This window comes from Sminthopsis crassicaudata, chromosome 3 (assembly GCF_048593235.1).
Source record: "Sminthopsis crassicaudata isolate SCR6 chromosome 3, ASM4859323v1, whole genome shotgun sequence".
Taxonomy (NCBI): Eukaryota; Metazoa; Chordata; class Mammalia; order Dasyuromorphia; family Dasyuridae; genus Sminthopsis; species Sminthopsis crassicaudata.
In genome coordinates this window covers 538,878,814-538,896,049 of record NC_133619.1, presented here as the reverse complement: position 1 = coordinate 538,896,049, position 17,236 = coordinate 538,878,814, and the positions used below count along the sequence as shown (strand labels likewise).

The 17,236-nt window shown below is 33.0% G+C and overlaps 1 protein-coding gene across 5 annotated transcripts in view; it reads left to right on the top strand.

Annotated features, from left to right (window-relative positions):
• CNTN5 (contactin 5) overlaps window positions 1-17,236 on the top strand; it is a 1,627,773-nt gene that overhangs the window by 1,550,738 nt on the left and 59,799 nt on the right. For all 5 annotated transcript variants that reach the window (XM_074304449.1, XM_074304446.1, XM_074304445.1 and 2 more), the window contains one exon: window positions 6,501-6,650. In XM_074304449.1, the coding sequence (XP_074160550.1) occupies window positions 6,501-6,650 (150 nt within the window). The remainder of the gene's footprint in view (window positions 1-6,500; window positions 6,651-17,236) is intronic.

The window sequence follows — 17,236 nt, the reverse complement described above, 5'->3', positions numbered from 1 at the left end:
AAACAACCTAGTCCAGGTTGCTATAAATCATAATATGCTAGACAACAATAGTTAAATATTGCAGGTTCTTGGTTTACATAGAAACAGTTCAGTCTTGGAAACCATTCCCTTCCCTTACATATTATTCTTTCTTTGACTTCCTGATTCAAAGTTAACTCAGGGAAATGTTTGAACATACTTTGACCTAATTTATTTCCAGATTTCCATAAAAGTTCATAAGAGGATCTCTAATTCCCATGTAGGCACTATAGATAATAGTGCATATATTTATTATCAGAGATCCACAATTTTACAAAAAAATGCAAAGCACTCATAATGCAAAAACCAAAAAAAGTTATAAAGATTGTCAATAAACAAGTAATAAAATTCCTCTGCTGAGTGCCACCTTTCCTCCAGGCACTTTATAGTCAACCAGTCAACAAACATTTATAAGCACTTAACATGTGCCAGGCACTGAGGATAAAAAGACAAACATAACAAAAAACAAACAAACAAACAAAAAACAACCCAACCACAATGCTCTCAAGAAGGTTCTAATGGGGGAAAGTATGTATACAGAATTATAGCCAAAATTACTAGTTTGAAGAAGGAAGGCACTAGCATCTAGTTGGGCAGGGATTGGACAGAAAGATGGTATTTGAGCCAATTTTTGAAGAACATTGTGGACTCCTAAAGATTGTGTATGTATGTAACAGCAAGCAGAACAGTATAGCTGTACCATTAAGAAAGGAAAGATTGTCATGTGATTTTGCAGAGTTGGTACATTACAAAGAACTATTTTTGTTTTGTTTTGGGTTTTTTTTAGTATAAGAAATGTCAAACAATATCAGATAGAGCTTGGAAAGTAAGCATCTGAGAAAACTGTAATTTTCTGGTCAAGCCACAATATAGCATAGCTAGCAAGCAAATCTAGGTGCATACTTAGAATTGCTCTATTACAAATTTTGGAGGCAATAGACAACCACTGAAATTTATTTTGAGTAGGGCGAATGGAATGACATACTCAGATTTTCACATTAGAAAAATTACTTTAGCAGCTGAGTACTGGGTGTATGGAATGGGAACATTCAGGCAGGGGGATCAATTAGGAAGTTATTGCAGCAAAAAGTGATAAGGGCTTGAATGAGCATGGCCACTGTGTGAATGGAGAAAAGGATATGCATGTGAGAATGATAGCAGGCTTTGGAATTTGGGTAACTGGAAGGATGGTGGTACCCTCAAGAGTAATGAGAAATTCAGAAAAGAGGCAAGTTTAGGAAGAGAAAAAAATGAGTTACATTTTAGACATATTTATCTTGAAATATTTCTGGGAGATTCAATTTGAAATGTCCAATAAGCAATTCATGATGTCAGACTGGATCTCAGGAGAGTAACTAGAGATATATAGACATTGGTTAACTGCATAGAGATGATTATTAAAACATGGGAGCTGATAAGCCAAATTGTTGAGGGTTTGTTTAGAAACTAGAGAATAGGGAATTAGAGACAAAAGCACTAAGCATTTATTAAGCACTTACTTTGTGCTAAACATGGTACTAAGAATTTTATGCAAATTATTACATTGGATCCTCACAACAATCTTGTGAGATAGTTGACATAATGATCACCATCTGAGGTGCAAATTGCAAAGAATTATACAGCTTTGAATTGAAGTCTTCCAGACTTCAATCTCAACATCCACTAAATTATCACTGCCTAGGTAGTAATAAGAAATGAAAAAAAAAATAATAGAATACTCCATAAAATGAAATTAATATCTTTTAAATCTTTTTAAGAAAGATTTATTCTTAGAGAACAAGTCTAGTGTCAATATCCATGATAATTGAGCTTTTGTGGTTGGATTTTGGAATTGAACTGTTTGTTTAGTGAAGGATTGCCAGTCTCTATCCCTGACTCTTGAAATATCTCCCACCAAAGGCTTCCTTGAATATGGAGGATAAATAAAACCTTGTGTAGTCTTCCTCCCATAAACACTCCAAGGATCATGGTCAACTGAGACATTCTTTCACTGTAAATAAAGAAACTAATCACCAGGGGACATCCCAAACTCTCTTTGATTATGATAAATGGCCGCTGATTTTGTCCCTAGGATAGTGACCACAGGTCCTTTCTGAAATGAGTGGCCCAGGATATGAAGGGATGATGAAGTACCTTCATATAATAGATATTATGTCCAGTTGTGGGAGGGAAATTATTTTTCTCACATCATCCCTCTTCTTTACAATAAACTTTCAGAAATAATCACACTCCTACATTCCCTCCAGGCAGGCTCCACATCTTTGTTTCATGAATGGCCATAGGCAAATAATCTATCACCTAAATTTTTAGCCTGATAGTAAATAGCCTCTCCACACTTAGCTAGAGTGGTCCTTTCATAGCAGAAACAATATCTAAGAGGAAATACTCATAATCTTTGTCCCTTGATTTAAGAGCTTCCAGAGCTTGGTGCCAGATTTCAATGAGTTTTATAAAAATTTATAAATTCCAAATCTGTCAGTAAAGTCACTAGTAAATTGAAAGGAGCCTCCTAAAATGGAATTTTAAAAGGCATTTGTGATTCCTTTTGTAACTTTCAGCAGGTCCCATTTGAATGCAAAAATATGAGTAGTAGAATTCTTCTCTTTAGCAATTCAAGTAGAGGTCTACTTAGAAGCTTGACTGAGCACATCCCATAGTTAAGCGACAAACCCTAGGTATAAGTAAAAGCTGTCCCTTAAAGCAGCTACCGAGAATAGAATCATTTTTTCCTCCTGAATGAAGTCTAAAAGTAACCATAGCAAATAGACATTTTAGCCTGCAGGCCACTCTCAGCTAAGTCAAATTACTTTTCCCTTAGAAAATAGACATTTCATTCATGTAACCCAGCAAATATAGTGAGTTGATTTCTTTGACTGGGTCTACATAGAGATACCAATTCAACTGTCTTGGCTGAATTAACTTTTAGTCCAACACTCTTCTGGGATCATTGCTAGTTTTGATTTTTCACCAGGATGCTCAATGTTTGATTAAACTGACCAATATATTAATTCGTGTTTTGGCATCAGGTAGACTTCAATTCTAAATTGTTAGTAATTAACAAATTTCTGTAATTATCTTTCCCCTAGGAAGTAGTCTCAATGAGATATTGTCTCTCAAGAAATGTAGAATTTTCTATTTCTTTTAATCTCCTCCTGTTTCTTCCTGGGAACACAGCCTGCATGTTTTAAACAGAATTGTCCCCATAGTTACAGAAAGTATATCTTTTTAAGAAGAAAAATAATACATGGCTATAAAAGCTTTAAAAAGATTTGTTTGGGAATAAAAGCTACATTATCTTTAATCTGCATAGGATTTGTATTTCAAATCAAAATCCTAATTAAAAAAAAAAAAGATGTTTGTCCCTTAATCTATTCCACACAATTTCATCAAAAGTTTTTAATATCCTCCTCAAGCTTTTACAATTATTTAAAGCCCTTTCTCTTAATGATGAGTGTAGGAAATCCAGGCTAGGGTTGTTTTTTTGTTTTGTTTTGTTTTGTTTTGTTGTTATTGGGTTTTTTTTTTTTGTTTGTTTTTTTAATTTAAAGGTCACTACAAACTGGAAACCAGAGGCCAAAAAGAGTATTAAACTGGGAGAAGAATCCATACTTCTTTTTGATATGAAGATTTAAATGTTGTGGCTAATAAATGAAAACTTCATCAAGATTCAGAAATTAATTTTACAAATGACTGTCACATCTAGAACTCTGAGCTAAGATCAGATTACAACTTGCAGGACACAGCCTTGTCCTTCTTGCCTGAAAAATAAAGGAAGAATAACCTTCTTTTATTAACTTCAATGAGTTTCTGAAGAAGAGCTCAGCTGCTGTAATGCTGGAGAAACTAAGGCAAGATAGAGATTAGAGAATTTTTAATATTTTATTTATTGGAGAGCTTAATTGATTTACTAGGTCAGACTCTCATCTCAAAGTACCCAGTATTGAATGTGATACTCTAAGGATTTTTATAGGACTTCAGTGAGAAGAGAAATAAAGGCAGAGAGTGGGAATTTTCAGGGACATACCATAAATTAGTCTAACAAATTGGGGGGTGAGAACTATAAATTCTTACAAATTGGGAGTTAAGGAGGTAGTCAAATTAGAGACAGAAATTCTGGAACAAGAGATAAAGGTAGAGGTTGCAAATTAGGTATCGGAGATAGGACATTTAGAGTTTTATCTTTTAGAATGCCAGAATGGCCAGATCTCCATAGCCCTAATTATCTCAGTCCTAATGAACAGAAAAGTGGGGTGGGAGAGCATAGCATCTTAATTTAGGGAAATTGAGATATTATAATTCAGAAAAACTAATGCAGGGAAACTGAGGACACTATGGAACAATACTGCAAACACAGTGAAGAAAAAAATAATTCTTCTTGAGTACTTAAATAAGGCTTTACAAAAGTTGATTTTAGGCATGATAAGCTATTTTAGGGCTCTTATATGCTTGGGACAACTTAATTATACCAAATTTGGGGGAAGGAAGGAGGAAACAATTCAGCAAATCTTATTAATGGTGTGCGAGAATTGAGCATAAGAGATCCCCTAACAGCAATGGGATCCCCTTGGCTGGTTGGCAGGTTTTGCAAAAGAATTTGCAAATCCCAATACATACAGGTAAGAGGTTTGTGGCAAAAAAGAGATGAGAATTGAGGGTAAGAGATTCCCTCCCATAGATGTTGCAGATTCCTTGCAAAAGAATTCTCAAACCCGAAGTTTATGGCAAAAGGGAATATTTGCTTTAAGAAAGCAGATTTCTTAGTGGGCAAAGAATCCTGGTCTGGATCTGGGGAGCAGTTGAGCCACTCAAAAGGATGTTGACTATGCCCCAGACTGAGATTTCCAATTGAAGGGGAATTGTCTGGGAAAGGTGTGCCCCTACCAGGACTTGAGAGTCAGGAATTCCCCCCAAAGGGGGCACAGTTTACATCCACCCCGCAAAGGTTAAAGGGGATGCAATTTACATCATTGTGAACACATTAGTCAAATTTTCTAGTATTTACAATGTACTATATCCAAAATCTTTAATACCTACAAAGATAGGAGAGATGTGTATGTTCCCTTCTCTGATGTCAAGCATGCTATTACAACTACCTATCATTCATTTCTAGTATTTGTTGTTGTTGTTAGTCATATACTAGCTCTTTCACAATTGGTAGGTATCTACTCTACAAATAAAGCATTTCCAAATAAAACTTCAGATGAATAGGATAAATATTTAGAAACCAAAGAGTTTTAGAATAAATTCACTGGTCTCCCAATAACACCTTGTTAGGCCAAAATCAATTAAACTAATTCTGAGAAATTTTTACTTCCTGAGATAGGACCCTTCTCTCATTTGTTTTGCTAAAAATATCCAGCAAGAGTAAGTAGAAGTCACTGTGATGTTACAAAGATATTGTATTTTCAATCATCTGTGCTATTGAATCCCAGCTGCCACTTACTACTTGTGTGAGCTTCAATAAATTATTTAATTCTTCTGAAGGTTTCATTTCATCATTTGTAAAATAAGCTATTTGAACTATATTTTCCTTCTATCTCTAGGTGCTAGGATGTTACAGATTTGCCATAGAAAACAAAATGTTAGTGAAAGACATAAGAAAAGGGATGTGTAAATTCAAAGAGGAATTTGGAGAGAAAAATTCTTCACCAAAACTGTCAAATTTATTATTAAGAAGATGTTAATGTATTTAATGAATACTTGCTATCTGAATGCAATCCATATTCAAGAGGAAGCATAATACACTAGATAAAAAGCTATCCCCAGACTCTGTATTCAAGTCCTATATCTGACAAATGCCAGCTGTGAAAAAAATCTGGGGAAGTCGTTTAAACTTTTAATGCAGCAGGCTATATGCTTTCAAGGGCAACTAGCTGGCAAAGTAGATAGAGTGTTCACTCTGGAGTCAGGAAAACCTGAGTTCAAATAACATCCAGTCACTTACTAGCTGTGTGATACTGGGCAAGTCATTTAACCCTGTTGGTCTCAGTTTCCTCATCTGTAAAATGAACTGGAGAATGAAATAGAAAATCATTCCCATTATCTTTTCAAAGAAAACAAAGAGTCAGATATAACCAAACAATAACAATTAAAGTATTAAGAGTACCAATTTATATTAGTGGAAGAAATACCTTCTCTCCCAATGAAGGCCAATATCTTTTTAGATATTAATTAGTATTTTACTACTTTAAAAAATTACAAAATGATCCCTACTATGGATGACTTTCATGCATACAAATATGTTGCACATATATTGATTATTTTCAACTCTCTTTAGTAATATATGGAAGTACTTATTTTCTGAAGGTTATATTTTCATTTTGTTAATGAGACTAGAATTGAGATCATGGTCACATATCATATGACATTCTGTATTGTCCTGTGGGCACTGTTAGTGGCTCTGATCTATTTGAATGCCATTCATGAAAGTATATGGAGTTTTCCAGAAACCCCAATGGCTTGAAATTTGCTTTCTTTTTCAGTACCAGAAATCATAACGGGAGACATGGAATCTGCCATGGCTGTTGACTTGAATCCCTGGGTAGAATATGAATTCAGAGTGGTGGCAACTAATCCTATTGGGACAGGAGATCCAAGCACACCATCTCGAATGATCCGTACTAATGAAGCAGGTAAGAATCTTGAAAACTGGAGTCTCATTTGAGACAATTCTGAACAAGCAAGAAATAACGAAAAAAGGGGGGAGGGGCAAAGGTACTGTTTCTAAAATAAAAACAACAACAATAATTATTATTTAAAGGCTTTTTAAAATTTACCTGTATAAGATTAAAAGATAATACTATTTCTATATTAGAGTCTTTTAGCTCTACAAAACTAAAAATTCAATTCAATAAACATTAATTGAATGCTTATTGTGAAGTAGAAAGACAAAAAGTAAATAATACTTTTCCTCAAAAAATGGGCATTTTATTATAATGCAGAGAGACATCATATATACACGGATAAATAGGAAGTATTTTGATGAACATGAATTTCTGGAGGGTTTGAGAGAAGTTTGATCCCTTTAAGAGGTAATATTTAAAATAAGTGTCAAAGAAAAATATGATTTCAGAATGGCAGAAATGAGCAGAAGCCTATTCCACATATGGTTTACAACTACTATGAATATACAGGGTCCAGAAATGGAATCCAGACTTTGGAATAACTAGTCATCTAGTTTACTATGAACATAGACTGCATAAAGAGGAGAAATGTGAAATAAGGTTAGAAAGGGAATTCAAAGCCAGATTGTAGAGAATATAAATGTTAGGGAACAGAACTAATTGAGGGAAGTAACCAGAGTTAATGTTAAATAGAATTATAATTTAATTCATTCATTTATATAATTTATATATTTATATTATATATCATTTATATAATTTGATTTTATTTATTGTCTACATATTGATATCAATTATTGCAAAGTACTGAGTAAGGTGCAAAGTTTAGATAATGTCTTGTGCCTGCCATCATGGTGCCATTGTCTCAAAAGAGATGCTTACCATGGCATGAGAGTGATAATGGTTTCTCAAAGCTCAAGTAGGTCTTGCCAAGTTGCCAGATCTTTATATAAATATCTAGAAGCATATATAGATACTTGGAGATGCTAGGTCTTGTATTAAAATAAATAGCTTGCAGGTAGGTATCTATTTATATTTTTTATAGTTGAAAGGGAATATCACTTGAACTTAAGTATCTAGGGATCAAGGACCAGCTTCACTATTTACTGGCTGTTATTTTGGGCAAGTCAGTTAACATCTCTGAGCCTCAGTTTCTTCCTTTGAAAAATGAGAATAAAATTTTTTATTATGTAACTCACAGTGTTAAGGAAAATGCTTTGCAAATCCAAAAATTCTCTATAAAAGTATCATTATTTTTATTTTTATTTAGGAATGTTCTTTGTAGATATAAAGCCATTGTAGTTTATAAACTTGGCAGTTTAGAAATATAAAGAAAAGAAACTACCAAAAAGGGAAGGAAAATATAGATTTTATCTCATAGCTAGATAATTAAATTGAAATTTCTCAAAGGTAAAAACAATGCAATAATCTATGTTTTTCTTGTTAAATTCTATATGTGGTTTATATTCATAGTAATTACCAGTAATTAGAATCTGTACATGGAAAACATGCTATAACAGATTAAGTTAATTTAGTTTTATGATAATTATCAAAACTTTTCCATGGACCTCCTATGACACTTGGTTTCACAAATTTCTAATTCAGTTTTCATGTCATATTTTATATTATATTTGCACTGTGATTGTATCTTCTCCTCCTAAGTAGTTAAATTCAAAGATTGTTGTGTCTTATGCAAATGTTTAGCTTCCCCATAAGCTGGCACTATATTTTACATGAAGTTGGTGAGAAGAAAATTTAAAGTGAAGGAATGATTAATGAATGGTAAATTGTAAACATAGAACATATATATTTTGGTTCATGATATATTCTTATGCACAAGATGGAAGAAATAAAACTTAAAGGAGGGCACAATTTGAATTGATTCAGAATTGCTTGAATAATGATTTAATGGAATATTGAATGGTGGGAGATCTCTAGGGGTTGTCCTCAGTCCTATTCTGTTCTACATTTTAATCACTAACTTGTGTGAAGACATAGACACTGATCTACTTTGAAGATAACAAAAATAGAGAATAGCTTTTATTATATATTGACAAATAAAATTAGTATGCAGTTAATACATACTAAAGGGGAAAATTGCGTTTTGGTTAGAATACTGTTCTTGAAGTCTAAAAGATTTGAGTTTAAATCTTACCTCAAATACTTAGATTTGGCTTTGGATCATTAAGATAATCAGTTCTGATCTACTGCAGAGTAATCTACCCACTCCTTGTTACTCAAGGGTGCTAGACTTAGAAAATAATTTCTCCCTAGATGATCTATTTAGAATATAAATAATCACACAAAAGAGAAGATGTGTAGATTGTTGTACTACAAAGCAGGACTTCAATAATCAAGATAAGTGAAAGTTAAAATACTCTGTATACATTGAAACAAACACCTTTCTTCTTTTGTCATTTATCCATTACAGATTGTTTTTCTCCCAGGGTTTTTTTTTTCCTTTTCTAGCATGCAAATTTTAAATTGAACATTAATTGCCTGGTTGGGTTTTCATGCTTTCATAAAATCAGCCATGCTTTCATTGTGTACAGGTGTTCATTAATTAAGTACATAATAGGTTAGTCATTCCTCATTTTATTTACCTGTTATGCAGATATTGAAAAGACTGGTAATCATAATGCGATGCTCATATCCTTTTTTTTAAAAAAGCACCTCTGATTTTGCATATTGTTCATTGTGTTTCAACAAAGCCAAAGATTACTGCTTAATTCAAGAGTTCACTATATAAATATTCATTTATAAAACAAACAATCTGTTCTGGATGAGTAATCCTTTTTGACTTTTTTAAAATAGTATAATCTCTATAGTTCTATTAAAAAACACTTTTTAAAGGTTTAATAAAAAAACACTTTTCTCTCTACAGACTAAATTATGGTAAGGACGTTTGATGTTTATTAATACCCAAGAAATGCTTCATTTTAGAAGATTTCTTCCCTCTTTTTCTGCAGGTTTACTTCAGTCATATAGTTTCCATCTTTTTTTTTTTTTTTTCTTACCAGGAGCTCTACCCATACATACTTCAAATTCTTATAATCTTACTTAAGAAAATAAGGAAATCACAGGGAAAAATGTATAAAGGATTGTCAGTTGAAAAAGAATTAAAGTCAGCTTTTACTGCCAGCATTATGTTTCCCAGGTTTGGATACCACATGTTGCGCTGGAACAGCTAATGCTGTTGAACCCCATGTTCCATTTGGCCTCCAATTCACCAGACAGCATGGATTAGAAAGAACACTGACAGCATTAGAATTCTTATCAAATGACAAGCTGTACCTCATATGTAAATCTCTCATAAATGTGCATGTAGAATTCTAAAAGATGAACTGTTCTAATCAACCAACTATATTCTGAGATTTAATTAAGGAGGTTATGGGAGAAAAGAATCAAAGATGCTTTGTTTTTTCATCTGAATCCTATTTATGAAAGGCAGTGTTATATGCAAGGATGAGTGCCCTAAACTAAGGATGTTGAGAAGTAGAATTTTCTGACTCTTAGCACTTTCTTTAACTAACTCTATGATATTAGGCAAGTCATCTAAGCTCTCTAGTCTTGTATTTACAAATAACAATATTCTCTCAATAAAAAGGTATAAATAGGAGCCACTGAATACCACAGTCAATGAAGATTAAATTGAAGGTCATCTGAAGGGGAGATATAGTATGGGTATGTGTACTTATATAGCAAATCAATAATAAGAAATTGCATGGGAGAGATGGCATAAAGGATGTCACTGGAGAGATGTATGAACAGGAGAATAAAAGATAGACCAGTCACACAGTGAAAGCAAGAGTTGATTGAGGGACAATTCATTCATCGCTAAAATGTTGAGAAAACCAGAAGGAGATCTTGACATAGTGGTCAGATTCTCTGTAACCTACAGAAGAACTTAGGGAGGAGTCACCCAGATTAAGATAGTATGGTTGGGTTACAGCTTGTATCACTAAAGGAAATGTACACAATGAAAATCATAGACCCTGTGAATTATCTAAATGGGTGGGTAGAACTAGATGATCTTAACAATTCTCTTTCAGCTTTAACATATTGTTGTTAAATTCTAACATGACTTTAATTTTATTTTTAATTAAATTTAAAGTTTTTTTTGCCATATATACCCATTAAAATCTCTATTATATTGCCTTTACATCATCATTTTGAGACTTTATTATAAATTTTCTTCTTAAGACAACTAAGTGCTGAAAAAAGAAAGATTGGAATCAGCTTATGGAGACATAGAATGACAAGGAACATTTTATATTTTTGCAATTGAAAGACTCAAGTAAATGAGTTATATAATTATAATAATATTCATCAATTTACTTTGAATTTAAAGGATAGTGAAACTTCTAAAATTGAAAGCTATATCCTTTGGTATTAAAGAAGGCAGATGAATTCCTAAAAATCAAACTTTCTCCAGGAACCATCTGTAATCAGAATATGATTCTCTACTTAGCTATTCCAGTACCTTTACCAAGAAAACCCCAAATTGGGACATGAAGAATCAAACACAACTGAAAAAGTGACTGAAGAATTACTTTTGTTAAGTAGTATGAAGATGAGCTAGATTGCATTTGAGAAATTATGCAGTGCCTTTAGGGATTCCAAATTTCCCCCTAAAACATAGATATGTCTTTTTAACTTAAGTATTCTTCAGTGGTGCTATCTTACTAAAAATCATGGAATATCTTAGTCTTTGAACAATTAAAATCATAACTCACCTAAAGAGCAATGAAGAGGAACAGTGTGTGTGAGGAGACTGCAAGATACTATCAATGGAAAAATGTGCAAGAGCCATGCCAAATATTAGAACCTAAATTCTTTCAAAGTTGGAATTGTTTCATTCTTTGTATGTGTATCCTCAAAACGTAGCATAATTCTTGGCACATAGTAAATGTTTAAAACATTGTTTGTTGATAGAATGATTGGTAAAAATATCAGTCCAGGAGTGGGACTGGCATATAGTAGGAGATTGTCAATGAAAAAAATATATAGTCTTTACTGACATTCATAGGTTATCAAGAAATATTTTTTAAAAGTCCTCAGAATTCTGGATGGATGCTTCTGGGAGAGAAAAGGATAAGGGAAGGAGAGAAGGATATTATAAAATAATATGGACTAGAGTTGTGTATGGTAAAAATGAATGGATGGATTATGATGAATGGATGCATCAGACAAAGGAAATTGATGAGATCACAGATCCACTGACATACTAAAATTCTGAAGATTTCTGACAGGGTCTGAGCACTAGACTATCCCCATAACCACATTGTATGATTTAAGTCAAAATATTGCCATTTTTATTTCACTGTTTACCCAATAGACATACCAAAGTAGAAGATGAAAAAGTTGGTACACCAAATAACAGAAGATTTGGGAGGGAAATTGCCTCATATTTATATAACTTGTCAGTCTTAAAATAAAATACTTTCTAAACAGTTTTCCTCTTATACTTCTGAAAAAGACACTATATCACAAAGCTCAAGCTACAAAGAGAAATTAATGTATTCTCCACACTCAGTGACTATTTTAGGTCAAGATCAAGTGGAAAACCATCACTTAAGAGGATTAGGGCCAGATCTGTGAAGGGGCAGGTACTGATCTTCCTAGACATAAGACACTGACCATAAAAACAAAAGGATTCTTCCTTACATTTCTCTGAAATTATTAAGAAGAAAATTTAATGTATTCTGTTGAAGGAACTGGGAAAAGGTAAAATAAATTAGCAATTAAATAAATAATTAGCTTTCTTCAGCTACACACATAAACAATTTATTTTAATAAGTTAAAGAAAATGGTTTTAGATTAACAGAAAGGGAAAATCATAATAAACAATAAAAATACTCACTTTCTAGAAAGAATTGACTGGTCTATAGAAATTCTTCAGTACTTTAATAAAAATTAATTTGGTAACATGAATAGTGTTCCAGATTTATGGTCAGGAAAACTTGGGGTACAATTTCTCCCAACTGGCACTTGTGGTGTAATCGAAGGAAAGTCAATTAACTTGTCTGAACCTCAGTTTCCTTTTCCATAAAATGAGAATTATACTTGTAGTGCCTTTCTTATAGAATTATTATGAATTCTAGTGCTAAGATCTGTTCATTGCATAATCTAAGCATTTAATAAATATATACAGATTGTGTATCAATCAAGATTAAGTATGAAAGTGAATTGCAATATTATCATTAATAATAAAACTAGCATGGGCTCTGCAATATCTACATATCTTCTGCAGTTTTTATTAGAGGTCGATAAGCAGAGATGGAGTAACTATTTTAAATCTTACTTAGAATAAAATCTGCCTTAACTGCAAGCCATGCCCAGCTTTACTAAGAGTTCTAACTGTCTTTAGATCCAATGAAAAGAAAGCAATGACAGTAAGTATAAAGTCTGAATGTGAAGGAAACCAATCCCAGAGAGAAGGGCCAGAAGGGAGGTATAGGGCTCATGAATATCTTTAATTCAACTTGGACTTTTCTCATGCTCTTTGTTTTAGTTTAGACTCTCTGTGAATTAAATGTTGTCTCCACTCCATTGCCTCTTCTTCTCTCCTTTGCCGAATTTTCTTAACACCCCAAAAAAGGCATAACTTCAGAAATTCAGTTTGGACACTTGAGCAGATATAGATATGCCCACAGGTAGACTTGTGCCCACAGAAAAGTTTATTAACCCCTTGACTTTGGAGGGGTTTTTGTCCAGTTAAACAAATGAATTTTAAATAAGGGGAAAAAAAGTAGCCAGATTAAAAAATCTTCATTTCCATCAGTGTTGTTATTTATGGGATGACATACAGATGAGAGAGCTCTGTATTTCCTAAATTATTTAATGACTTTTACAATAGAAGCATAGAATTTTGAAGTTGGACAACACCCTGGAAATCACTTTTTAATTTTTTTAAATGGACGAATTAAGGGTCAACTTAATTATGTAACTTGATTAACAATATACAAAAATTAAAGATGGGGTTAGACTCCAAGTTTTCAGATTGCTAATAAAGTTTGTATTCTACTACCCCACCCTACCTCCTGTTAGTACTTTCTAAGAATCTACTTATGATTCATTCTCAATATTGATTCTACATATGGCAACATGACCTGTCGAATTGTTTGGCTTCACACAGAAAAGCATTTTTTTAAAATTCAATTTTATAGTTATCCCCACCACCCTCTATCCTCAAAGCTTTCAGTTACATTTTCCAATCTTTGTTGCTTTCCAAATTGGTCACTGGTTTACTACAAATCTCCTAAATTACTTTGCCTTTTCCAGGCCTCTAAATAAAGTCATATTATTTAATGAGCCATGGTAAACACCTACTGAAGCAGAAATTGGAATGATTTCTGAAGGGAGACAGTTTGATAGATGGGTTCCTCCTGCCTCTTTTTATTTAATTGAATCCTAATTTAGTTATTTAATATTTAGTTAGTGAATGGGCTTTTGCTGCAGCTATTTTTCCAATAAGAAACTCTGTGACATTTTAGTGTGCTTAAACTGTGGTCATTTGCTATGATTTGGTCTCTCTTAGCTTTTACACAGTTGTTCTCAGCCCACAATTTCAGACCAGCCAATACTTTGAATTTTACCACACCCAATGTTGCATTGAAGCAGCCAGGCATTTGCAGCCTAGGGCCAGGGTATCCATTATATTATTTATTCATGAAGGAGCATGGGTAGAAACAAAATTGAGAAGAATCAGAGTTTAACCTGCTAATCGTGCATGCAAACTTGATTCTGTGAGTTAATAAGCTCATGACATTTATCAGAAGCAGCTCACAGAGTATGTGAGAACAAAAATCTAGCTACTTAATTCTAAATCAGGTCTTCCTTGCATTACAATGAAAAATATGTCCAACTGAAGAAAAGTAGCTACTTTGACTGAAAGTGTGTTTTTATGAACGTGATTGGAAAAATAAATACTATTAGCCATTAAAATGATTTCATTAATTTTATTCTAATAATAAAGAGCCATCTAATCATACAATGTTAGAATGAGAAGGGACCTGAGAGACAATATAGTCCCACTCCCTCATAGAAAGAGTTCCATTTTTCATTAATAAATGAAGTTTATTAAATAGCACCTCTAAGATCAAAGGACTCAGTGAATAAATGTGAGTGATCCTGTTATACTGTATACAATTCTAGAGGAATAATAATGTTAAAAAATCAGAGAAAAGGATTATTTCTCTTAGGAAGAGGTTAGACTCATTATTTTTCCTCAGACACGGCCCCCCTTCTCTCCCAGATGGAGGTAGCAATGATACTTATGGTTGCTATGTTCATACACAAGTAGGAAAGTATCATCTCCATTTGCCAACCAAGTACCTCCACAGGGAAGTTAAGCCTGGTTTCTGAATAATCAGGATTATTCATTCCATTAAGGTTCTTTCTTTTTTCCCTGATGATAATAATACCTATCTTATTGCAAAGTTCAATTAATATCCTAGGAGTTCATAATTTGAGATCCATGAATTTGGCAGGGTTTATATATAATTATATTTCAACATAATTGGTATCTTTTGTAATCCTATGTATTTGATTTTGTGCATTTAAAACATTCTAAGAAAGAATCCATAGATTTCTCCGTACTGCCAAGGGGATCTTTGACACAAAAAGAGTTAAGAAATTTGATAGAATGTAAATAATATTTCTCTATGCTTTTCATACTCAAATAGCCATGTGCATCTCTACCAGTAATTAATAGTAATTCATCCAGGTAGATCGTATGTAGGAGTAAATTTATTCTTTATGAGCATATCAATATCATTTTAAAATGAAATGCTGTGATATAAAGGTAATGCTGAAGTGTAAAATTACTAGAGTAGCTTCAGAGCCTGGAAAATGATTCCTTTTAATAGTTTTCTTCATTTAACATTCTTTCATTTGAAAATGTTCCTTTTCAGCTGTATATTCTGTGGTTTCATGCAGTGGAGAGGAAATTTATTCCTTTGACACATTTATTCTTTTAATAGTTATTCATTTGAAAAAGTTTCATTGTGTGACTACATATTTTACAGTTTGCTAAAAAGATTCGCTTCTTTGACAGGTTTATTTTTTTTAAAACATTTGTTCATTTAAGTAGGTTCTCACTGGATGATGCTTTTAGTAAAACTTCTGTAAAATGAAGTTGCCAGGCTGCTGCTCCAATAGCAAGGGAATAATGGCTTCATCCTATACCTTCATTGGAGCCCCACAGTCAGATAGCAGCACTCTGATGGGTAGGCCTTGTTTAGCATAACTACAAAGAACATTCTATAAAATGGCTTTAAAATTAACCATTATTAGGAGTGCACTAAGAGTTGGATATAACTGAAAATGATTCAATGAATGGTTCAGTAAATAGGAGCCAATCCTAGAGACAGGAATATCTGAATTAAAAGCCAGCCTCAGACACTTATTAACTATGTGATCCTGGGCAAGTCACTTAACTCTGTTTACCTCAGTATTCCTCAGCTATAAAATGCTCTGGAGAAGGAAATTGTAAACTACTACAATATTTTTACCAAGAAAATCTTAAATAGAATGACAAAGAGTTGGACATGACTAAAAAAAACTCCAACAATAATATGTACTCAACAATATAGACTAGATTTGTTAGAATTATTATACCTTAATTTCCATGTGTATACCAAAATCAAATTCAATATTAGTCAACCATAAGTACATATTTTCTCTTAAAGGCTCTTGAAATTACCTTACATTTACTTGTCTGGCATGTTATAGCCTACTGATTGTAAAGTCCTGAGAGAACAAGGAATTAGTTCATAAAAATTAAATTGAATCTAATTGAATTGACCATACCTTAGTAAACAGCTCATGAATGCCCATGAAAGTCTGAATGATGGCAATCCAACCTCCAATCATCCTTCCTTTTCTCTCATTTGAAATGTAACTCTCATTTACTCTATTATTTTAATAATCTATGAATAATTGCATTTGTGAGTCTTTCCACTACTGATATGGATTGCAAACTTTTCTAGCTAAAGCAGATAATGTCATGAATTGATCCAGTCACCAACACTCTGATGATAAGCCTCTCCACATTAAGCTAGAATTATCCTCAAAGGATAATCACATTGACCATTGTTACAGGCAAACTCAAATGCTTCTCTGATTGTACTCACTATCATAACCTTTGAGAAGCCAAGGTCTTTCTATATTGTGAGGGGACATAGGAAAAGCTATTCAGATAGGCAGATATGGATATAATATTTGTATATATTTGGAAACAATATAGATTGACTACTGGCTTATGAATCAATCATAACTACTGGTTAATCAATCAATAAGCATTTATTAAGTAACATCTGACTGGTATAAAAGAATTAAGAATTCCTGCCTTCAGAGAGCTTATACTCTATCAGACAGGTTTAAGGTACATAAAGGTTAAGGAATTCATCAGAGTAAAGTAATAGTAAGGTTCAGAAGTGGAATTTAAGTTTAGGTTTTCCTGATTCCAAGATTATCAATTTTTGCTCTCTATACATTTTTATATATCTTTCCCTATTCTTCTTCCCTTTTCTTCTCCTCCCTCTCCCTCTCATTTTCCCTCTCCTTCTTCCTTTCCCCTCCCCCTGCCTCTTTCA